Source organism: Sus scrofa, chromosome 10, assembly GCF_054392235.1.
Source record: "Sus scrofa isolate SSC_HxYL_T2T_F1_AM1 chromosome 10, Sscrofa_HxYL_maternal_Yorkshire_Landrace_v2.0, whole genome shotgun sequence".
In the NCBI taxonomy this organism is placed as follows: domain Eukaryota; kingdom Metazoa; phylum Chordata; class Mammalia; order Artiodactyla; family Suidae; genus Sus; species Sus scrofa.
The window spans coordinates 90,280,802-90,303,857 of NC_139392.1; the positions used below are offsets into that span (position 1 = coordinate 90,280,802).

At 46.1% G+C, this 23,056-nt stretch overlaps 1 protein-coding gene and 1 long non-coding RNA gene across 6 annotated transcripts; one reads left to right on the forward strand and one right to left on the reverse strand.

The window, feature by feature from the left end:
* The first annotated feature begins 50 nt into the window (after positions 1–50).
* LOC110255717 (uncharacterized) lies at positions 51–13,242 on the forward strand. Of its 3 annotated transcripts, none has more exons than XR_014818359.1 (3): positions 51–110; positions 3,038–5,604; positions 10,007–13,242. It is a non-coding gene; the product is annotated as an uncharacterized LOC110255717 (long non-coding RNA). The 3 variants fall into 3 exon arrangements; XR_002336418.2 differs by having other exon boundaries at positions 51–106; positions 10,007–11,356; XR_014818358.1 differs by lacking the exon at positions 51–110 and adding an exon at positions 1,677–1,803.
* Positions 7,834–22,997, reverse strand: ATP5F1C (ATP synthase F1 subunit gamma). Of its 3 annotated transcripts, XM_021065002.2 has the most exons (10): positions 22,911–22,997; positions 16,353–16,387; positions 15,716–15,847; positions 13,551–13,755; positions 12,383–12,526; positions 12,201–12,265; positions 10,746–10,901; positions 10,255–10,351; positions 8,640–8,675; positions 7,834–7,974 (listed from the first exon to the last, which is right to left on the reverse strand). In XM_021065002.2, the coding sequence occupies exons 1-9, from the start codon at positions 22,964–22,966 to the stop codon at positions 8,669–8,671; spliced, it is 897 nt and encodes a 298-aa protein (XP_020920661.1). In that variant the 5' UTR covers positions 22,967–22,997; the 3' UTR covers positions 7,834–7,974; positions 8,640–8,668. The 3 variants fall into 3 exon arrangements, with proteins under 3 accessions (XP_020920661.1, XP_020920662.1, XP_084837114.1); XM_021065003.2 differs by lacking the exon at positions 8,640–8,675; XM_084980988.1 differs by lacking the exons at positions 7,834–7,974; positions 8,640–8,675 and having other exon boundaries at positions 10,251–10,351.
* Positions 22,998–23,056: the final 59 nt, after the last annotated feature.

The following is a 23,056-nucleotide window of genomic DNA, read 5'->3' on the forward strand; positions in this document are numbered from 1 at the left end:
TCCGCCCCGCAGGGGCAGAGCGATGGTCCCGGTATCGACTCTCGGGCCTGGAAGGATGCAGGAAACGGCGGTGCGGAGAGCAGGTGGAGGATGCGCCGGGGAGAAGGCAGGTGCTTGGGGCCTTCCCGGAGTGCTGGCTCCGAGGGCAAGGGGGAGGGGACCGTCAGTGGTTTAGGGGCCGAAGAGGGAGTCAGGATTTGAAATTGAAATGCGGGTGTTAGAAGTGGGGACCTGAGAGGCTGCGAGTGCAGGAGTAGGCTTTGGGGCGTGGGAATTTACATACGCCCTCAGACGCGGATCTTATCCGGTCTTGCCTCTGCTGGGGAAAAAAAAAAAAAAAGAGCTGTTTATCAGTGTATAGATCGGATCAAGTCCAAGCTGTTCAGCATACCATTCAAAGCCCTTCACAATAGGGCGAGGTGTAGGGTGTGGCCAGTGAGGCCCTGGCAGAAGGTATGTGGGCGGCAAAAAAACGTAATCAAGATCAATAATACTTTAATACAATTTTTTAAAAATCCATACCACCGCCCCCCCAAATTCCTGCCTCACTCACCTCATTCTAAGCCCAGCCCTGGTTACGGTAAAACTTCGTTTACATAAACGGGTGGCATGCCCGTAAGTTGCTGATGTGCCCTTAGCCACCACGGGGATCTGGGGATCTGCCACAGGAAGAGAGGACTCGGTGGCCTTTGGAGGTCAAACAAGGCCATAAATCAGGGAGGCAAGGCTGAGTGTGTAAACGGCTGCCTGCCCCAGAGTCTTCTCCTTGCTTCAGCCAAGTGTTGTTAGATCTTAACCAGTCGCGAGAAATCGGGATTTGGGGGTCAATAGCTTGGTTTTTAAATATTGCAAATACATTTTTAAAGTTTTAATTTGGGAGCCAAACTAATCCCACAGTTAGGCCCGATTCGGCCTGTCAGTAACCAGGTTGTAATGGTTCATCTGCTAGGTCCCTTTACCCTTTTATATTTTTTTCTTCTTTGAAAAGCTTCTGGAATCTTCCTTCCCCTCTTCTCTCTCCTGTGTTTCTCTATTCTTGCATCAGTCACAGTGCATTTAGTGTTTGAGCTTATGCACCTTTCTGGTAATTTGTGCGTTTCGTTTCTGGGTGGCTCTATGTTCCCCCTGTTGGGCCCATTCCAGAACTTAAAGTCCCAGAAACCGAAAGAATGGAAGATATGATACTTCTAAAAAAAAAAAAAGAAAGAAAGAAAGAAAGAAAATATGATACTTCTAGATGACATGGAGCAAGATAGTAGGTGCCAGGGTGCCTATAACATTTTACCTACTGACCCTTTTGTCCCCAAGATTATCAGGGACCTTCTGGATGCTAAATCTGTGGGATGCTTTTCAGTGGACCATCTTGTAGCCATTTGATAATGTTGAATCCTACCTTAATTCTGAAACTCATGTACGTTGGATCTCGTAACTCCCTGCCCTCTTCTCTTCCTTTAATATTTCTGGAGGCTCCTTTTACATCTCCCGTTGCCTCTGTGTATGTATATGTTTTAACCCCTAGTCCTTTATTTTGGAAAATTCCAAACCTACAGAAATGTTGAAACAGGAGAGTATAAATACAGTATAGATTCCCCAGTTGTTAACATTTTGCCACATTTACCGTTTGCATATACATAGATACACACATATATACACACAAAACCTCTTCTTTTTTTCAGAAGAGTTTGAAAATAAGTTGCAAACTTCACGACATTTAGCCCGGCGGTACTTCAGCATGTAATCTCCCCAAATAAGGACATTGCCCTCCACAACCATACGTCACAGATCCAGTTCTCCAGTTCTCAGGTAGAGACCAGTCTGCAGAAGGTTGTGTTTTTTTTTTTTCCCGCCCCGTGGCATATGGAGTTCCATGGTTCAGATCCAAGCCGCAGTTGCCACCCAAGCCACAGCTGTGGCAGTGCTGGACCCCCAACCCTCTGGGCCCAGCTGGAGAATCAAACCCTCCACCCAGCGCCCCCAAGACCTGGATGGTCCCATTGCACCACAGTGGGAACTCTGCCTGCAACAGGCTTATTAAGGAGTGCTTCTGGGCTCCCCACTTATGCAAGGAAAGGGGGTTGCCATGAACTTTCAAGGACCTCAGGCAGTCCCAGAGGGAGCTCTGTGACAGGGATGATCCAGCACGTCTATCCTGAGTGGGACAAGGGGGCTGGACCCTTGTATTCTCATACTAAGTCGTGTGCAGGCTTCATCGTGTGCAGGCTTTGCTGGAAAGGGTGTGTGATCTTGGGCAAAGGAGTTAGTTCAGTGCAGCTGGGGCAATTCCTGGGACAGCCCCTCCCTTCTCCCTTCCCTCCTCCCTCTCTCCTCCCCCTCTGTCTTTTTTTTGAGGGGAGGGCACACCTGCAGCATATGGAAATTCCCAGGCCGGGGGTCCAATCAGAGCTACAGCCACCAGCCTACATCGCGGCCACAGCAACAAGGGATCTGAAACCTTCAGTCCTTGGGGAACTGAGCAGGCACGACCATGGTCACTGCCGTCTTAGTGTGTCTGGGCTGCCTAACAAAATGCCACAGACCGAGTGACTTATCAACAGACATTGCTTGTCACGGCTCTGGAGGCCAGAAGTCTGAGATCAGGGTGCACTGTGGTCGGGTGAGGGTCCTCTCCTGTGGCACAGATTTCTCAGTTGTATCCTCCCGAGTACTAGGGACATGCGAGCTCTGTGGGGTCTATTTTATAAAAGGATTAATCCCATTAATGGGGGCTCCACCCTCCTGCTCCTTGACTCCCCAAAGGCCCCACCTTCGCACACCATCACATTGGATGTCAGGATTCCAACATGTGAATTTGGGGCAGAAACATTCAGGCGGAGCAATTACAGTCGTCCCCCCCACCCGGTATCCTGAGATCCACTTCTTAGTACAAATTTGAGGAACAGCTCCTCCAGGATTCTGGGAGGTCTTTTTTCCTCAAGGCAATTTTAAAGAGGAAGGACGGAAGACAAATGCCAGCCCTACTGCTGCAGCAGGGCTTCCCTTGACACTCACTGTCTTTCCCTTCCACTGTCCCTTCTAGATTTTTCCCACCTCCCAGCACCAGGGTCTGCTGGTCTCCATCGCTTACCCAGTGGCACAAGGCAGGCCGTCATCCCCAGGAAGTCTGAGCCCCTGGTTTCCATGCTGTTTTCTGACTGGCTGCTGGCCCTCCCAAACCACAGACCATCAGCACGGGGCATGAAGCATCCCAACAACCACTTGGGTACCAAACACATCTCCCCACCTCCTCCTACAATCAGGGTCAATTTCTCCTACCTGGATGGTGACTTCTCTCACTCCTTTCTTTACTCCTGACCCAAGAGCCCAGGTAGCAACTGTTGCTAACATTTCAGTGGGACTCTTGCTCTGTCCCCTGGTGAAATTGGAGCTGTCAACCTGGAGAAGCCAGGGTCACAGGGACAAGGGTAATTTCCCAGGTGGGTCGCTGGGAGTGATGGTATGGGGTGGGGGCTCCGGCTTCCATGCTGTGTCACCCACCTATTGAGACCCAGCACCGAAGACCAGTCATTGACTTGGAGTGTACGTAGACACCTCTGATAACTCAGGGTCCACCAGATTGCATGGCCCAGCTAGGAGGGAAGCTTGTACCACTGCCTGAACCTGCTTCAGAACCCTTCCCTACTCTGGTCTCCAACTCAAAACCGGCAGCCTTTCAAGCCATCAGTGTGGGGGGCAGAGCAGAATTCCCAGGGGTGGAATATTCTGCTCCCAGAACCCAAAGAAGCCTCCCAGGTGCTGTGTTTTCTTCCTCTTGGTGGAAGGTACAAGATGCAGCCACTTACCCTCTACTTTGTAGAAGTGCCGTCACCCCCAGACTGCTGGACCCTAAAAATCTTACTCATACGGTGGCCTCTGAATCTTTGTAAATGTGAGCGCCCACCTTCCAGAACACATATACATGTATCTTATGGTGAATTTTAGCATACGAGCTGGTCTCATGCTTCCCTGGTCTAATTAGCATGATGACATCAGTGGGATGGGTCAGTGTGATGTTTTGGGGCTTGTCCAGGCAATCCAAATCTCCTCAGATTCTGTGATGACAGAAGATAGGAGAATTAACTAGGTCTCCAGGGCAAGATCAAAATATATACCACTGTCTCTTCCAAGTGAATATAAACTCTTTCTGATCCTCCTTTCTAACTGGGCTAGAAAAGACTTGCTTTCACCGATGGCCACATATCATGTGCCTGAGACCATGTTTATCCTTCTAGCAAAGATGCCACCAGTGGAGTTCCCGCTGTGGCACAGCCAAATGGCTGCTCCAGCTCCCAGATCCCTCCTGTACTCACCGTCCCCAGTCGGACTCCCAGGAAGCAGCCTCGGAGATGGAGATTAGCCTGCAGAGAGATGCTCTTGGGGTCTCCACCTGAGGACGGGAAGGAGTCTGGGACGCAGGAGCCTAGCCCCGAGAAAGACCTCAACAAATCCAGAGGGCTTTAAAGCCGGAGTGCCCTTCAGAGCCGTCCCACGTTCAGGCAGGGGGCCTGGCTTTATACTCCCATGCTGATCAGGCAGTGGGCATGGGCTGCCCAGAAGGGAGCCATGACCTTGGGCAAGGGAGGCAGTTTCTAAGAAGGCGGAGGGCTGTGGGCTGCTGGCATTCCCAGAAGCTGGGGCAACACGCCCTTCCGTCCTGCTTAAGGGGATCCTCAGGGTGCACTGCACCTGTCCACTTCCACGGGCCGTCATCGCTTGAGGGCCTCTCAGCGGGCGGGCCTGAAGAGTGTGCATATTCTAAAGGTCCGGAGTGCACACCGGTGCCTGGGATCCAAATCCGAAACTAGTGTTCCTTACCCCCTCCCAGCCCATATTTGCATTTCCCTTGCCCCCAGGGTGCGAGCCAACCCTGGCTTCGATTGTATCAGATTTTTGCTTTATCCCAGCATGCCTGTGACTCCTTTAAAAAGTGTTCTCTCTTCCTATGATTCACTCCATTGGTTTTATTTATTTATTTAGTCTTTTGAGGGCATATGGAGGTTCCCAGGCTAGGGGTTGAATCGGAGCCGTAGCTGCCAGTCTACTACAGCCACAGCAACGCAGGATCTGAACCACATCCGCGACCTACACCACAGCTCACGGCAATACCGGATCCTTAACCCAGTGAGTGAGGCCGGGGATCGAACCTGCATCCTCCTGGATACCAGCTGGGTTCGTTAACCGCTGAGTCACAACAGGAACTCAGACACTCCATTGGATTTAATGCTTAGTTCTAGGAAGATGGTTCTCTAATACAGTACTTTATCCCGTGTTTCTGCGGAGCTTCACACTGTGTAACTGACTGCATCTGACACAAGACTAATGTCTGGTTGGCTGTCCATGTACAACTCAAACGGAAGGAATGTGTGACGTCTAAAGCTAAACTCAGCCTTCTCTGTGCCTTGCCATGTGCCTCGAAGGGGCAGGAACTGTGTTCATCTCATTTGCCAATGAAAGTCCACTATGTAGCAGGTTGTCAGCGCTCCAAGAGATGCCCTTTAATAAAACAGTTCGTCTGGCCATGGTGTGGAGAATGGATGGCAACGCCGTTCAGGGACTGTGCTAAGAACCCCCGAATTGTACACTGTAAAGAAGTGAATTTTACAGCAGGTGAGCTGTGTATCAATAGAGGTGTTATTTATTTTTTTAATGAATGATTTTTATTTTTTCCATTATAGCTGGTTTATAGTGTTCTCTCAATTTTCTGAGGTGTTATCTATTTATTTGTCTTTTTTGTCTTTTCTAGGGCTGCACCCGAGGCATATGGAGGTTCTCAGGCTAGGGGTCTAATCAGAGGTGTAGCCGCCAGCCTACGCCACAGTCACAGCAACACAGGATCCGAGCCACGACTTCGACCTGCACCGCAGCTCATGGCAATGCCGGATCCTTAACCCACTGAGTGAGGCCAGGGATCGAATCCACAACTTCATGGTTCCTAGTCTGATTCATTAACCATTGCGCCACGATGGGAACTCCTGATTTTATTTATTATTCCTTTTAGCTGCTGCATGAAGCAGCTTGATGTGAAATCTCAGCTCACAAATGACGGATGGAACCCGGGCTTGCAGCAGTGAAAGCATGGAGTTCTAAGCACTAGACCACCAGAAACTCCCCAAATTTCCCCCACTTTAATTTGCAATGCAAACGATGAGTTAATACCACTCATATACCAAGATCTTATATTTCAATGAGAAAAAGATAACTCACTGAAAAAAACAGGCAGTGAATGAGTAGTCAATGATTGTCTTTTCACCCATCAGATCATTAAACAATAAAGGGGAGTTCCCGCTGTGGCTCAGTGGTTAAGGAATCCGACTAGGAAGCATGAGGTTGTGGGTTTTATCCCTGGCCTCGCTCAGTGGGTTAAGGATCCAGCGTTGCCGTGAGCTGTGGTGTAGGTCGCAGATGCGGCTTGGATCCTGCGTTGCTGTGGCGTAGGCCAGCGGCTACAGCTCCAATTCGACCCCTAGCCTGGGAACTACCCTAGAAAAGGCAAAAAGACCAAAAAAAAAAAAAAAAAAAAAAAGATTAAACAATAAAGTTGTTTCAGGGAATAGGGGGAATCCATTTTATACATTGTTAGTGCAAGTTTACCATCTTTCTGAAGGCCACGAGGCAGTGTAAAATTTTGAAATGTAAAAAAGGAACTTTAGTCTGAGCCATAGGCTCCATTTCCAATAGTCAAATGTACAGAACTCATCCAAGTGTGAAGACTTGCCCAAGGAGGCTTATTAGAGATCATTGTGACATCAGAGCAACGCAGGTGGAGACCTACCAGCCTTCACAGGCTCAGGAATAAAAATGGCTCTTGTGAAGTTTCAGAGAAGCTAGAGAATGACCCCAAGAGTCCACTCAGTTTATCCTCTCTGGCAGCTTTATTGTAGTAGCGGCACTGCTTTTCTCCCTCTGCTTTCAGGGTCACACCCAAGGCACATGGAGGTTCCCAGGCTAGGGGTCAGAATCAGTTGTAGCCGCTAGCCTGGGCCACAGCCACATGGAATCGAACCCGCGTACTCATGGATACTAGTCGGGTTCATTACCGCTGAGCCAACATTAACTCCTGGCAGTACCGCTCCTGACAGAGCTTTACAGTTGTTGGGAGTTCCCGTGCAGTGCAGCCAAGTTAAGGATCAGCATTGTCACTGCAAGACTTGGGTCACTGCTGTGGCTCAGGTTTGATCCCTGGCCAGGGAACTTCCACATGCCACCGGCATGACCAAAAAACAACAGACAATATAGGTTTGTGGTTGCTAAATCATTTATTATTTCTGTTCAATTTTATAAACAGTTGATAAAATGATAATGGGCTTTATATTTTTAATATATTTTATAGTTCTGTAGTCATTGTAATATACATTCCTTTTGTGATAAAACGGCTAAGCCCTCTTTTTAAATAAATAGGAAAAACCCTGACATTTTGGCATGGTCAAGTCACTGTGTGGAATAGCTCAGGCATCCAATCTCAGTGGTTATCTAAAATATGAATTTTGAATGAATATCCTACTGAAATGTTTTAGTCCTTGGAAAAGACTTAAAATTTAGATAGTATATGCCTGGCGTGGTACATATGTGAGAAACAGCAAACGACTGACAGCCCACTGTCACTGTGCTGGCTGTTCTGTGAAGGTGAGGACAGAGGCCTGTGCTGAGGTTGTGACCTGTTGCCTTTTCCTTCCCCTCTGACCCCAAGGAGGCCAGGCCCTTTAACCAGAAAATCAGAAAAGCCTCAATTATCTTTTTAGCAAAAAATTTTAATAGTAGCATGTTAAATATTCCTAAATGTTTTATTAAGATCTCATTTCTGAAAACTTATTCTAAAATAATAAGAAAAAGCAGACATTTCCGTATAGTGACTCATTTATTGTAAGATAATTTACAAATATCTTGCTGCCTTTAGTAATTTAGACAATGGAACAACAACTTCTTCTGACAAGGACAGCAGAAAGCTAAAAATAGCCAGCTGGCTGAATTCTTCTTTACCTGAAAAACAAAGTAAAACAAATAAAAATCAAACAATTTTTTTTTTAACATAAAGATGTTAAGAGATAACACATATTTCACCAGGCTTTTAAAAAAATGACTTTACATAATAAAATGTTACTCTACATTAGTGGTTCTCAAATTTTGGTCTGGGGTCCATGAGGGTAAAACTATTTTCTTTTTATGACTGCACTTGTGGCATGTGGGCATTCTCATTCAGGGGTTGAATCAGAGCGGGAAGCTGAGGCCTACGCCACGGCCACAGAGACGCCAGATCCGAGCTGCCTCTGGGACCTACGCTGCAGCTTGTGGCAACATGGGATCATTAACCCACCGAGCCACAATCGGAACTGGAAAACCATTTTCTTGACAATGTTATTTGCCTGTTTTATTCTCATTCTTGAGACCGCACTGGACTTTTCCAGAGCCTACATGATGTTTTCACAACAGGACAGAATGAATACAGAAATGGGGAGAACTCAGCTGGCTTCTGTGAAGTCAGGACATCAAGGGATTTTGAGAACCCCAGGGCTTCACAGGCCTGTTTTTAAAGCCTCAAACGAATGCTGATTCTCCCTGTGCACTGCGGACTTGGCCTCAGTCCTATCTGACCGGGCTCCTTTTGGACGGGGTAGGAGAGAGTATGTGAAACATGGCCACGTTACCTCTTGTCTGTGGACGGAACTCGATTTCACTACTCCCTGGGTTAGTATATTAGGAGAAAAAGACAAACACAAGCAGGTCAAGAAGCAATCCGTGCTAGTTAATCATGTACAATTTCCAACTAAAAAAGCCCGTCGCCTCACTCGATACCTTGAGTGTATTGCACACGTACCACAACAGTGCCTTGAAACAGATTCAATGGTGGTTAAAAACACGTTAGCCTTGAATCTGTCAGAAGCAATACAACCATGTTCATGTAGGTAGGCAGGAGTGTGTAAGCCTACTTGACAAACCATGGCTTTTTCTGTAACTAGCATACATGAACAAATCTGAGGCTGAACAAATACATGAACAAATCTGAGGCTGGCCACCCATATTTGACACCTCAAATACTACGGTTTATTCATGCCTTTCATCTTATTACCAAATAGCCACAGGTGTTTGTATGAAGAGTCTTTAGGCAGAAGACCTGACAGCTTACAGAGCATGCAAGGCCATTCACATAAACAATCCATTGTGGGCTGCACAGCTAACTTTTAATAAAGGAGTTAGACAGCCTTTCCAGAAAGCAAAAACGAACCCGTGAATTACCAGTTTCTCTGAATCCCTTGAAAAATTCTCAGTCTGTGTCCCAATCTCCCCCCGCTCATTTCTCTGGCGCTGCTCCCTTCCAGCCAGGCGCCCACATGCCCATTGAGAAAGAGCTCTTGGAGTCTCACAGCCCCCGACTCCCCACCCAGCAGTCGGCCTGGCACCAGCAGCAGGACAGACGGCCGGGAGGACGGGAATAAGACCCTCATTTAGTCCCGTCTTGGCCGCCGCTTAGAAACCGCGCTGCAGGAAGGAGACGCATTGTAACGATGCCCGTCAGGCTGGGAGCGCCTGGACTCTGACACCACAGGGCAGGAGTGACAGGCTGGGCGGTGGCTTAGTCTTTTCTTTGGTCACACCTTTGGCACGCGGAAGTTCCCAGGCTGGGGGTCAACCCCCTGCCACAGCATCCACCGAGCTGCTCCACTGACAACACCGGATCCCTAACTCACTGCACCACAAGGAAACCCCAGTAATTTTTAAAACAATTTCCCATCATGGTAACCCTGATTTCATAAACATTACACATCTAGCTAGATAACCAAGATATTTTCTTGGGGAAAATGGTATTTTAAGAACCTCTGTTAAGACAGCACTAATACAGAAAACTTAAAAAAAATTCCTGGATTCTACCACCATTCAATGATTTACAAAATTATATAAAACCAGCCAAACCAGTCCTATAACTCAGAAAGCTTGGTTTATAATGTTTTAAGTTTCAAAGACAGATTTTATAAATGTTACTAAATTATTCACATCTTTATTCCTTAAACTTCAGGAAAGTGAGAGAGAGCCATATGCTGATTTCTAAAAGAAGAAACTACGCCTGAATGTTTCAGCTCAAACAATCAAAATAAGCCAGAGATCTCATGTTCATCAAATCTTTATATACTAATATTAAGGAACCATTAAGCAATGGATCATTTCATCTTTCACAGACGCAACAAAGTGGGAAAAAACTTAAACATGCAAAGTTAAGCAGCAGGCACAGATGAGAGAACTCTGGAAGCCAGGCGTGTTACTTACAGAGCCGCGGCACCGGAGATGATTTCAATCAGCTCCTTTGTGATGACAGCTTGGCGGGTGCGATTGAATGTCAAAGTCAATTTATCAATCATTTCCGCTGAAAACAAAACACCAGATTAGACAACAAGATCCAAAACTAGAAAAGAAAAACTTTCAGCACCGACTGAAATGCTGCTTCATTTAAAAGTAAGAGATTCTGTTTCCTCTTGGGTATCGAAACTGGCCTCTCAAAAAATTTTATGAAGGTGTTTCTGCATCTTCCGTGAGACACCTTTCTGAAGTACTCCCACACTTACTGCCTACCGAGTACGCAATCGCTTCCTTTAAGGCAGAGCATGCTATCCTGCTATCCTGACGGATCGGTGGCAGGGCCCAGGACCAGAGCCCAGCTCTCCTGCTCCCCGGTCCACTCAAGAATGCTGCCTTTGACATGAGGGTCTTCATGCTACTTCTGGCGAGAGGCTTCCTCTCGGAACGTGCCGTGTGCTTACAAGCATTCTTGCTCGCGTTGTCCATGGCCGTCATCCTGGCGCTCTGCTCACTCGTGGTGGACTCCTTCAGGGAATAGTAGATGATGTTGGCCAGGCTGTACTCCTGGTAGTTCCGCAGCACATCAGCATCAATATCATCATAGATACTCATGCTCTCTGTTAAAACAGGTGATGGATTTCTTTCGCGCAAAAGAGCACAAAGACCGATCTCATCAAAACAGCTTCCTAGTATAAAACACCCCCCTCCTCCTCTTTCGGCCTCAGAGCAGCATGCAGAAGTTCCTGGGAAAGGTCCTTAACCCACTGAGCCACCAGGGAACTCCTAAAAAATCCTTTACAATTATTGAGAAGTCAATGTAAGATTGGTTAAGACTCAATTGTAGAAGCTTCATTTACTTCCATACTATACATTATAGCAGATTTTCACCATAACGTGTGTAAACAAAGCATTTCCTATTCTATTCAAATGCGTAACTTCATAAAACCTAAGAGGCCAACTTCTCAAGTAATGTCACTATGTTTCATGGGTATGAATCCTCTGGACAGCATCTGGCAGAGTGCCTGGCACCAAGCCACCCAACAGTCAATGACTATGTTTTTCAATAAAGAAAGTAAGAAAATAATTGAGACTAGTGTAGTGTGTAGATCTAGTGTAGACTAGATCCTGATTCAACCACTAGACTACTGGAGAAACCTGAAAGTGTCAGAAAAATGAGGGAGGGAAAGCTTATCTGAGAATATGGCAGAGTAGAAGAATTAGAGGCTGCTATGAATTTTCACAATTATGCTGCAGAAACTCAGCGGCACACTTCAAAATTCACTCGTTAGGGTAAAGTGGTGAAACAGTACTATATTTCATCAAACTTAAGATGCAGTGAATTATAACTCCCATTTTATGTACCATGAAGAAAGATAGCACAGCCAATTAAAAATGACATGCCATGAAATGGCAGAAGCATCCCAATTTCAGATTTTTCATGTAAAAAAGTGTGCATCTTAGGCTAGAAGAAATATAATATACAGAGGGGAAAATAAAACCCTATTTTCCAGGATGCTTTGCTGAGCAGTGATGACTTTATTCAAACAGCAAAACAAGACAATGGAGCTGTCCAATGTAAATCAGTTGTGAACACTGTTCAGGTCTCTCTTCCAGAGCCCCTGACTGTACTGTGGCTACGGAGGGGTCCCATACGGATTGCAAAGCCAGCTTCTAGCCAAGTTCTTCAATCCCCAAGGACAGAAACCATATCCAGTGATGGCCCTCAATGGATCTTTATTTATTTGTTCAAATAATGAAGGAATGGAGTAGGCGTCATCAAACAATGATTCTAGTTTCCAATAGAAGGTAACAGGTGGTAACAGAAAAAAACCAGCCAGACATTTTGTTACCGCTTCCTAAATGTACAGATCTCTCCTTTTCACAGGATATGCACTTGTCATACAAAACTTACTTACCAGCACTTGCAACGGTATCAAGGGAGAAGATGGGCTTTTCTTCTGTCTTGTAGGAGATGACAGACCTGGAAATGACAAAAGCAAAGGTAAATTCCACAATACTTTTAAACTGTCAATCAGTTACTTAATTAAAAATACGATCACAAACACAACAAAAGCTTGGATCGCAACAGTATTCTTGCCTGAATCGGTTGAAGATGATAGACCCTTCATCAAACTCATATCCAGAATTTAACAGCTCGAGGGCAATCACCGACGCATCCCCAAAGGTGGGGGGCTTCCTCCCCACTTCCTTGAATGTCACTAGAAACTGGTCCGAGTGCGTCCTACGAGAAAATGAAGGGTCACACGGCAGAGCTGAATGGAACACTGCTGCTGAAGGAACACAGGCAGCGAGGGAAAGAGTCTCTCCCTGGGATCGCAGCGGTCAGTGTGTTGAGGGCGGGCGGGCACCGAGTCCCCACTGAGTGGAGCTGCCCCACCCACCATCAGCGCTCCTTTCCTGCAGCTCTAGGAAGTGAGCACCAGCAGTCAGGCCTTCCTCGCCTTACGTTCCTCTACGCCTCTACTCCCCTCCTTCCTGTCCTCACCACCTGTCATTCATTTCGGACACTTCCAACTGTGAAAGCTCCTCAGAGGTCTCATTAAAAAAGAAAAAGTTACTAGTTTCTGATATTCCCCCTGTATCCGACTTATGGTTTGGAAGAAAGAGAAGCCAAAGACAAGAAAACAAGGGGGAGTTCCCGTTGCGGCTCAGTAGGTTACAAACCCAACTAGTATCCATGAGGCTGTGGGTTACGGATCTGGCATTGCCGTGAGCTGGTGTACACTGCAAACGTGGCTTAGATCCTGCATTGCTGTGGCACATGCTGGCAGCTGCAGCTCCAGTTGGACCCCCTGGGAACTTCCACATGCTGCAGCTGAGGCCCTAAAAAGCTTAAAAAAAAAAAAGAAGAAGAAAACAAGGGAAATCTATACATTCTACTATGGCTGGGGAAAAATCAAAACAAAACCTGTGTGAATAAAATGGTAACCAACAAAAGCTGCCTTGCTTAAAGAAACTATCAAAGAATCCTCCCTTTATTCATGCTTGCACCCTTTTATTTTATTTTTTTAATGAGAATTGCAACATTTATTTCAGGTTCTCTCTTGGGGTTTTTTTGGTATATTTTTTTTCTTTTTTCCACACAGGCATTATATGGGAATTCCTGGGCCAGGGACAGAACCTACGCTGCAGAGCAACGAGAGCCACAGCAGAGAGAAGAGAACGCAGGAGCCTCCACCTGCTAGGTCATCAGAGAGCTCCCTGCCTGCACCCTTTGAAACAGAGACAACATGAACTTGAATTACCTGTGGAGGATGCCCCGGATTTTATCACCAACTCCAACAATCTTAACTTCCTTCCCAGCTGCTGTGAGATTGGCCACCTCGCTTTTTATCTGTTTAGCTACTGAGGAATGAATAGCACCACAAAGCCCTCGGTCTGAGGACACACCGATGATGAGGTGTTTCTTCTTGTCTTCAGGTACCTTAATATCAGCCTTTTCATACAGAGCTTAAAAGAAAAAAAATCCTTATATGCAATTACACAAAATACAGCAATAACCCCAACTGACGAAACGATGTCCCAACATAACCAAGTGTCTGTGCGCTTTTATGGCAGAGGTTCTCGAGGACCAAGTGGTCTTAGATTCTGACGAAAAGAAATTGCTAGTACAATTAAAGAACCTGTAAAGGGGCTGGACTTACACACGTGCTAACTCACCCTGACCTAAACTTGTAAAGAATGCAAATCAGTGTACAGCCAAGAAAGCAGAGAGCAAGCACTTACTGAACTGCTCACATAATAATCTACAGTCAAACTTAAAGGAAAATGTTGATGCTACAGTAACGGATGCCACTTTATTTTGGGCATTATTCTAACCTCATTTCGTTGGTCCTGTCTGCCCAGAAGCAGAGGCCAAGGGGGAGGGGGTTTAAATATGATTAAATATACATGGATTGTACTGGGGAAATGGTTGAGAAAGAAAACCTATTTCAGAAGTTCCCGTGTGGCACAGCAGAAATGAATCTGACTAGGAACCATGACGTTGTGGGTTCGATCCCTGGCCTCCCTCAGTGGGTTAAGGATCTGGGGTTGCCGTGAACTGTGGTGTAGGTCGAAGACACAGCTCGGATCTGACGTTGCTGTGGCTGTGGTGTAGGCCAGCAGCAGACTCCTAGCCTAGGAACCTCCATATGCTGCAGGTGCGGCCGTAAAAAGGACAAAAAGACACACACAAAAAAAAAAAAAGAAAGAAAAAGAAAAAAGGAAAAAAGAAAACCTATTTCAACAAATGCCCTCTGTTAGCTTTTCCGGGAGGCGTGATTCTCAAATCTCATTACCTGAGGACCCTCCACAGAATCCGCGAGATGGGTGCTGAACTCCGAAGTCCAGTGGCGGAGAGAGCACCTTTTGTGAGGCCTCTTTGTATGTTTTCTATTGTACACCCTAAAATGCCTATGTAAGTCCTCAATACTTGAAATGGTTAGCCACTTAATATCTAGCCGTTGGTAACCTTTTTTTTTTTTTTTTTAGTTTAAAGGACTTAGAAGCTGACCAGTGGCCTCAATTTGCATTTTAAAAATCATACCACAAATATTCAGCTATCCAAGCTGGTTTCCTCTTTATTAGACAGCTTTGAGGTTATAGACTTTTAGAAGGAAAACAAATTTACTACACTTAGTTTAGCAAGAAAGGTGAATAGTGAGTGACTTTCCCTCTTTTATAGAAATAGGCTAGAGTGACTTACCAACCAACATTTAATGGGCCAGCAACTAGGTGCTTAGTGGTAGGGAGAGACCAGGACTCAGGAGAGCTAACGGTTGGGGCTAAAACCTAACCTATACCTGTTAGGGGAATATGGTATTTTCATGCAAGAAGTCATTTCCACTGGGCCGAGTTAGTGCTTTATCATTCTCTCATACAAAATAATTAGGATATATCCACGTCAAAAAATAGGAAAAGAACACTATTGCCCCAGGTAATTTACATCTAACACACAGATAAATTAATACACAAATCTGGATGTCGTTTCTTCAATTTGGAAGTCAGCACATCTCTCTCTCTTTAGTTGCTGTTTAAACATTCTGCTCATGGCTCAGAGTCAGATCCATGACTACTGGTCACCTTCCATGCAGGGCACCCCCTCCCCACCCTGCAGCCCTAAAATGTCCCCACACAGTGTAAGAGGAGAAATCGAGCACTGTGAGTCTGATAAGCTAAACTCCCCAGACAGTTAATAATCTAGGGAAAACTTCAGATTGTTTTAAAAGTGAATGTTGATCACACACAGTGGCTCACAGATAGACACGCTTGGATGCTGAGCCACGCAGGTGTTGCCACGACTGCCGTGGGCTTCTGCCTTCCTCGCCTGCAAAGCAGGGGCTCTAAGCTTCCAACTGCGCAGGCTATGTGACAAAGGAGTGCCTGTAAGTCCCAAGGACACACACGTCACCAAGCAGGTTCCTCTTACCCAAGGACCCTATCCCATACACTCGGGCTGGCTTCAGGTCCCGCTCGGCTCGGGCATATTTCGCTGCTGCTACCATTTTCATAGACTTGGTAATTTTCTGGATGTTTTTGATTGACTTTAGTCGCCTGGTAACTGAAAAACAGAAGTGCTCTGTTAAGATCAAGAAGTTATAATTTCATTTCTGAATTTATCAAAATACTTTCCTAACCTGCAAGGTAGGCTAATTAGCAGTTAGACCATCAATGAACAGTAGATGCTGAATGAGGCTTAACGTTAGAGTGAGGACTAACTCCTCTCACACCCAGAGCTTCCAGGACAGGACAAGCAAAAGGGAAACACAGAAACAGTGAATCATACACTTAAAATTAAATGGCCACATATCCTGTAAATTTTATACACATAAAGAGCACAGTTTTTTTTCCTAGTTATATCATTATCATTCTACAGACAGAATCAGAACCAAGGGTCAGCTCACAACAGTCTTTTCCAAAACAAGTTTAATGTTCCACACATATGATATAGATTGATTTTTGCCAATGTTGACCAAATACATAACGCGCTAAAGCAGCACATTTTCAAGAGTAATTTTGTCAAAGTTTAGTTTTCCTTAATTCACATATTGAGAGAAAGTACTTACTATCTTTCAAGGTTGCCATATTTCGAACTTGGATCCTGAGAATCAGAGGTGATAAAAACATTTTAGTTTTTGAAAAATAGCTCCATCATGCAAGAAAAACTTTCAAAGTTAACCCATTTATTTAAAGAGTGCCCCATTAAAAAACCAACCTATCAAACACGACTCTGAATGTACGTGGTTATATGTATACAAAACATTCCTCAATACTTGATACCAAACCCTCGGTCCAAGGCCTCATCCTATCTGCTCTAACACAAAGCCGGCCCTGACGTCACGGGGGCATTCACGCAGGTCCTGGCCTCTCTTGTTTGCAGGACAGAAAAGCCCTATCCCTCGAGAGACTATCTAATCATACTTAAAACCAAGGCCAGCCACCTCTAAAAAGCATTCCTCAGTTCCCAAGGAAGCTCCCGACTTCCTCACTGCACCGAAACCTTTTCAAATTACACTCAGGGTCAAGTACACATTCTAAGATGACCACATGTGTGAAAAGCAGTTTACGTAAACCAATTCTTAACTTTCCCAACTCAATTCAAGAAGCATGTACTGAAGAGCTACTCGGCTCCAGGACACGGCCTCGGACGAGAGGCACACAATCATCTCATAAACGAGATTCGCGCATACTCGGGTCTACATCAAACTTACACTGAACATTTTCTACAGTCTTTAACATGCTGATGCGTAAGAGTCAAAATGATTGCACTTAAAAGTAATGTGAGCAGAGTTCCCAGCATGGCTCAGTGGTTTAACGAATCTGACTAGGAACCATGAGGTTGTGGGTTCGATCCCTGGCCTTGCTCAGCGGGTTAAGGATCTGGTGTTGCCGTGAGCTGTGGTGTAGGTCGAAGACACGGATCAGATCTGGCGTTGCTATGGCTCTGGGGTGGGCTGGCGGCTATAGCTCCAATTAGACTCCTAACCTGGGAACCTCCACATGCTGTGGGTGTGGCCCTCAAAAGATAAAAAGACAAAAAAAAAAAAAAAAAAATAAGTACTGTGAGTGAAAGATAAAGGGGAGGATGCTCCCCTGCTGCTAGAGACATGTTATTAAATATGCATTGTCTTTCAGTTCTTTCTTTTTTTCTTTTAACAGCCACACCTGCAGCTTAAACCACAGCCTGCGGCAGTGCCGGATCCTTAACCCACTGAGCGAGGCTAGGTATTGAACTCACATCCTCACAGAGACAACATTGGGCTCTTAGCCCACTGGGCCACAACAGGAACTCCCTGTCTTTCAGCTCTTCAGTCCACAAAGCACCCGTGTTGGCCTGGAAAGCCCCCGAAGGAGCACTAAAGAATCCATGAACCTGTGCACAGAGGAGGAGAGCACTCCTAGGAACTGGATGTAGTTTTGAAGTTGAAGACACAACTTGGGTTAATAAGTTTAAACACTACTTCACAGTAGTAAGAATGTCTATACACCCATAAATCAGTTCCGTTTGAGGGTAAAGAATCTCAGACAGCTGTGAAAAGCACAAAATAACACTGATGTCAATGACATGGAGGCCAAAGAAGGGGCTGCCTACAGCTTCCAGACAAGAGAAGGCAAGAACCTGGACTGAGAAGTGGGCAAAGCGACAGGAGACTAGACTTGAGAGCAAGGGGACCCAAAGAGTTCTAATTTAATGACCTGAGTAGACTGTGCTGTCATTTAACCGAGACAGAAAAACTGGGTGAGGGTGACCTCCCTGGAAATAATGAATTGTGAATGTGATATAGTTTGAAAGACCATGGGACCATATGGAAATGTCCAATGGGTCTGGGAAACTTAGGAGGTGCTAAGATTTAAGACAGATCTGTAACCATCAGAAGACTTGGTAGTTGGTGCCAAAAAATTAAAAAATAAAATAAAATAAAATAAAAAGAAAGAGAAATAGAAGAAGCAGTGGGAATATGTCCTAACTCGATGAGGCCAGCATAACCTAATACCAAAACCAGATAAAGACATTGCAAAGACATTATCAGAAATGAAGAGAACAGGAGTTCCTGTCGTGGCGCAGTAGTTAACGAATCCGACTAAGAACCATGCGGTTGCAGGTTCGATCCCTGCCCTTGCTCAGTGGGTTAAGGATCCAGCATTGCCATGAGCTGTGGTGTAGGTCGCAGATGCGGCTCGGATCCTGCGTTGCTGTGGCTGTGGTGCAGGCCAGCAGCTACAGCTCCAATTAGACCCCTAGCCTGGGAACCTCCATATGCCGTGGGAGCGGCCCAAGAAATGGCAAAAAGACCAAAAAAAAAAAAAAAAAAAAAAAAAGAAAAGAAATGGAGAGAACAGTATCTCTCATGAACATGGATGAACAAATCTTTAACAAAATACTAGCAAACTGAATCTAGTAACGTATTAAAAACAACTATACACTACAACCCTGGGGGATTTATTCCAGGAATGCAAGGGTGGTCCATCATTCAAAAAAATCAAATAGCATGTATTACACCAATAAGTTAAAGAAGACGAATTAAATGATCAGTACACGGAGAAAAAGGATTTGACAAAATTGAATGCCCACTGGGGATAAAAAAAACCTCTCAGTAAGTAAGGAATAGAAGAGACTTTCTCAACCTGATAAAGAACATCCACAAAACTAACACCCCCCCGTCCCCCCAAAACCCCAGGGTTTAGTGGTGAGAAACTAGAACCTTCCCCCTGAGACCAAGAACAAGACCAGGGTGTCCTCTCTCACTGCTCCTACTCGACACTGTTCCGACAGGTGAAACACTAATGCAGTGAGACAGGGAGATGAGACGTACACAAATTGCAACAGAACGGAAGAAATAAAGCTGTCTCTGCTCCTAGATAACATGGTGGCCTCAGAGAAAATCCCCAAAAAATGGCTAAAATTTTTCTTTAAAAAATGACAACACCAAATGATGACAAGGATGTGGGGCAACAGAACTCTGACTGCCAGCGGCTATGCAAAATGGTATGGTTGCTTTGCAAGATGGTTTGGCAATTTCTTACAAATCTAAACGGAGTTTAAACATATGATTCAGCAACCAGGCCTCTAGATGAGCTAAAAACTTACGTCCACATGAGAACCTGAACAAAAATGCTTACAGCAGCTTTACTCATGATAACCCCGACCTAGAAGCAACCAAGATATCCTTCAATACGTGAATGAATGGATAAACAATGGGTAGGTACAGCCATACACGGGAGCAGCATTCAGCAAGAGAAATAAATGAGCTATCAGCCACCGCAAGACATGGAGTAAACGCAACTGCACATTGCTAAGTGAAAGAAACCAATCTAAAAAGGCTGACTTCAATCCTAAGACATTCCTAGCTGACAAATGCAGTCTGATTCCAATCCTAAGACATTCCTAACTGACAAAGCACAGCACAATGAAAAGATCAGTGAGTGCCAGGATTTCAGGGAGAGATTTTTTAGGGCAGTGAAACTATTTTGTATGATACTGCAATGGAAGATACACGTCTTTATGCGTTTGCCAAAACCTACAGAACTGGAGTTCCCATTGTGGCACAGCGGTAAAGACCCAGACTAGTATCCATAAGGATGTGGGTTCGATCCCTGGTCTCACTCAGTGGGTTAACAATCTGGCACTGCCATGAGTTAGGTCACAGACAGGAGGCTTGGATCCTGCATTGCTGTGGCTGTGGGGTAGGTCAGCAGCTGTGACACTGATTCAACCCCTAGCCTGGGAACTTCCATATGCTGCATGTGTATACACACACACACACACACACACACACACACACACACACACACATTGCTGATGACTGGCGCAACTGTCCAGAGGCAGGTGTGGGCATATGGAATTCTCCAGGCTAAGTCCAAAACCGTAGTAAAAAAGAAACTAATAAAGCCTATTGATCTGCAAATGGGAAGATAAAGGAAATTCTGAATCAGTGGTGTGTTCTGGAAAACTGCCATTAAGTCCTGAGAAATCCTCGGGAGATTATCTGAGAAACTAGAAACATATCAGATCTGGCAGAAGGCAATTCACACACAGCCAGAGGGCAGATGCCCATTCTCTGGCAGTGATCACAGGGCAGCGCCGATAGAAGGGCTGCAGGAGTGGAGGAGAGGAGCTTCAAGGTTAGTAGCTGAACTGTTTACCATTCGAAGAAATTACACACAGCTGGAAGGCATTTTAAAGAGTGTTTAGTGCTGAAAAACATAAAAACTAAGAAAGAGCATCTGCTAAATCTTAAAGAAAATCATAAGTATGTTTAATTCTAATACTGAATACCTGCATGGAAGTCCAATCCCTGCCTCTCCACCAAATGAACTGCATCACCAACCACCACCGGATTCTCAGCCTCGCTAAGCTTCTAGGCTTCTCACATTACATTGAGCGGAGAAAGTGCACCTATAAATTCGTTTTCGATTTTCATTGGACACATCTGGATCCCCACAGGCACTTCTCCCACCGCCCTTGGTTCTTTATAAATACTGACTTATTTAAACCCAGGCAGTTTGGCCCCAGTCTACCTCGTATACTGAGGTTTGTTTAAGGCTCCCGCAGGAGTTCTCGCATATGGAGAGAGCGCTTAAATGATCATTTCCTAAAAGATCTTCAAATTATATTACAGGATTTTTTTTTGTTTGTTGTTTAGGGCGGCACCTGAGGTATATGGAGCTTCCCAGGCTAGGGATCGAATCTGAGCTCTAGCCACGGGCCTACACCACAGCTCACAGCAATGCCAAATCCTTAACCCACCGAGCGAGGCCAGGGATCAAACCTGCGTCCTCAGGGATGCTAGTCAGATTTGTTTCCGCTGAGTCACGTCAGGAACCCCACAAATTATCTTACAGATTTTTTTAAAAAGTTATTTCTACAATTTTATGTGAAATCACCTATCTTCATTTCAGGAGGTGTCCATTTTTTAAAGATCACTTTGGATAACTTAGAGTTCTAAAAATATCTCCAGATAACATGAAGCCAGCAGCAGAGCTGATGTGTGCAGAGCATGCACTGCACGTCAGGAATTACCCACAAAGCCTCCCTGGGACCAGGTCTACTTGTTCACCACATTTTAGCCTTTGCACAGGGCCACTGTGGTGCAGGGCAAGCGCCCAACAAGTGTGTGCTGAGTGATGAAGAAACGGGACAACATACACCAGTGAGAATCCCACCAAGGTGACTCAATTCTTATGAACACTCAAAATAACTCCCAGGAGTTCCCGTCGTGGCGCAGTGGTTAACGAATCCGACTAGGAACCATGAGGTTTCGGGTTCGGTCCCTGCCCTTGCTCAGTGGGTTAATGATCTGGTGTTGCCGTGAGCTGTGGTGTAGGTTGCAGACGTGGCTCGGATCCCGCGTTGCTGTGGCTCTGGCGTAGGCCAGTGGCTACAGCTCCGATTCGACCCCTAGCCTGGGAACCTCCATATGCCGCGGGAGCGGCCCATAGAAATAGCAAAAAGACAAAAAAAAAAAAAAAAAAAAAAAAAAACTCCCAAAACAAACCCACTAACATCTGTGTGTCAGTTTTTCACATCAGATTTAAAGACTTCACTACTCTGAAAATCTTTTAGTGTTATAAATTCTTTGCTTAATGAGAACGTTAACTATTTTAGGTAATGCTTTATAATCCCTTCTCATAAATTAAGACATCTAAACATTAAAATCTAGTTGAGTGCAGTGATTCCTTAGAATTCTCCTTCACTGTAAAACCCGGGAATGGCTACACACAGCCTACAGCTAATCATTCCCTTAGCAGGAAATTCTTCCAGGATCTGCCTGGCTTCAAGAACTTTCATCCTATTAGATGGTACCACCACAAACCAATGTTTATCTGCCTTCTCCTAGGCCTTCTAATATACTATTGGGGGGGGGGGGGTCGGGGAAACCAACGTTTCAAATCCTTAAAACTTGCAAGGTCACTAACAGATGAGGTTTAAAACTCCATCGACCTCCTCCTCGGGACCTTGGGACGATGTCCTGACCTTGCCGGGTTACTCCTGCAGCACAACGGTTTCGAGATAGTTCCCGCTGTCGTTCCCTTCCTCGCCCGCAGGTTTTTAAGGTCCCCTCTGCAGCCCATGAGGGCGCTTCTATCATTCGCCTGTGCCCGGCAAAGCACCTAGCTGCACGTTCGGTGCTTAACGCGCGTTCCGGCTTACTGCGCTCTGCACCGCAGGGCTTCAAAGACGTCAAGGACAAAACGCACACCTTAACCTTCCAGGGGACCGCTCCCCGGGCCCTTCCCTCCCGCACTCGGACCCGGGTAAGGCCTCCCTGACGTTCGCGGCCTGGCCGGGAGCAGCGGCTTCCTAAGCGTTTACTTAGGAGCTGAGCGGATCCAAGGCCGCCCTGAAATTAACTAGGACCAAGGTCCTACTCCCCAGGTCCCAGGTGACCACTCCTCGTGGCCCTCACGCCCCTCCCCGCCTCAGGAGACGTGGCCTGACCTCACCCGCTCCCAAGCCCTCGCGCGCCCTTCCCGGTTCCTGCAGCCCGGCTGCCCGGGCCTCTGCGGGACGGGGCCTGGGCGGCCTGCAACCCCGGTCCCGTCCCACTCGCCTCCACCCGGTTTGCCTGCCCGAGCTCCTCCATCCCTCGCAACCCTCCCGTTCCCGCCGCGAGCTGCCATACCATTGCGGCTGCACGGCCCAAGCCGAGAGACCCGCGACGCCTGCCCGAGAAAACATGGTGGCACCGGCCCGGCTGAAGGTCGGTCAGACAGGCCTCACGGCGCCTGCGCGGAAGCTTCCCCACGAGCCCCGCCCACCCCGCCGTCT

What these genes read in the sequence shown, in the direction of transcription:
- ATP5F1C (XM_021065002.2), bottom strand. Translation starts at nt 22,966, where the DNA reads ATGTTTTCTCGGGCAGGCGTCGCGGGTCTCTCGGCTTGGGCCGTGCAG. An exon ending in TATGGCAACCTTGAAAGATA is followed by an intron (nt 15,848 to 16,352) that starts GTAAGTACTTTC and finishes TCTGTTTTTCAG; the next exon opens with TTACCAGGCGACTAAAGTCA. An exon ending in ATCCGGGGCATCCTCCACAG is followed by an intron (nt 12,527 to 13,550) that starts GTAATTCAAGTT and finishes ATTTTCTCGTAG; the next exon opens with GACGCACTCGGACCAGTTTC.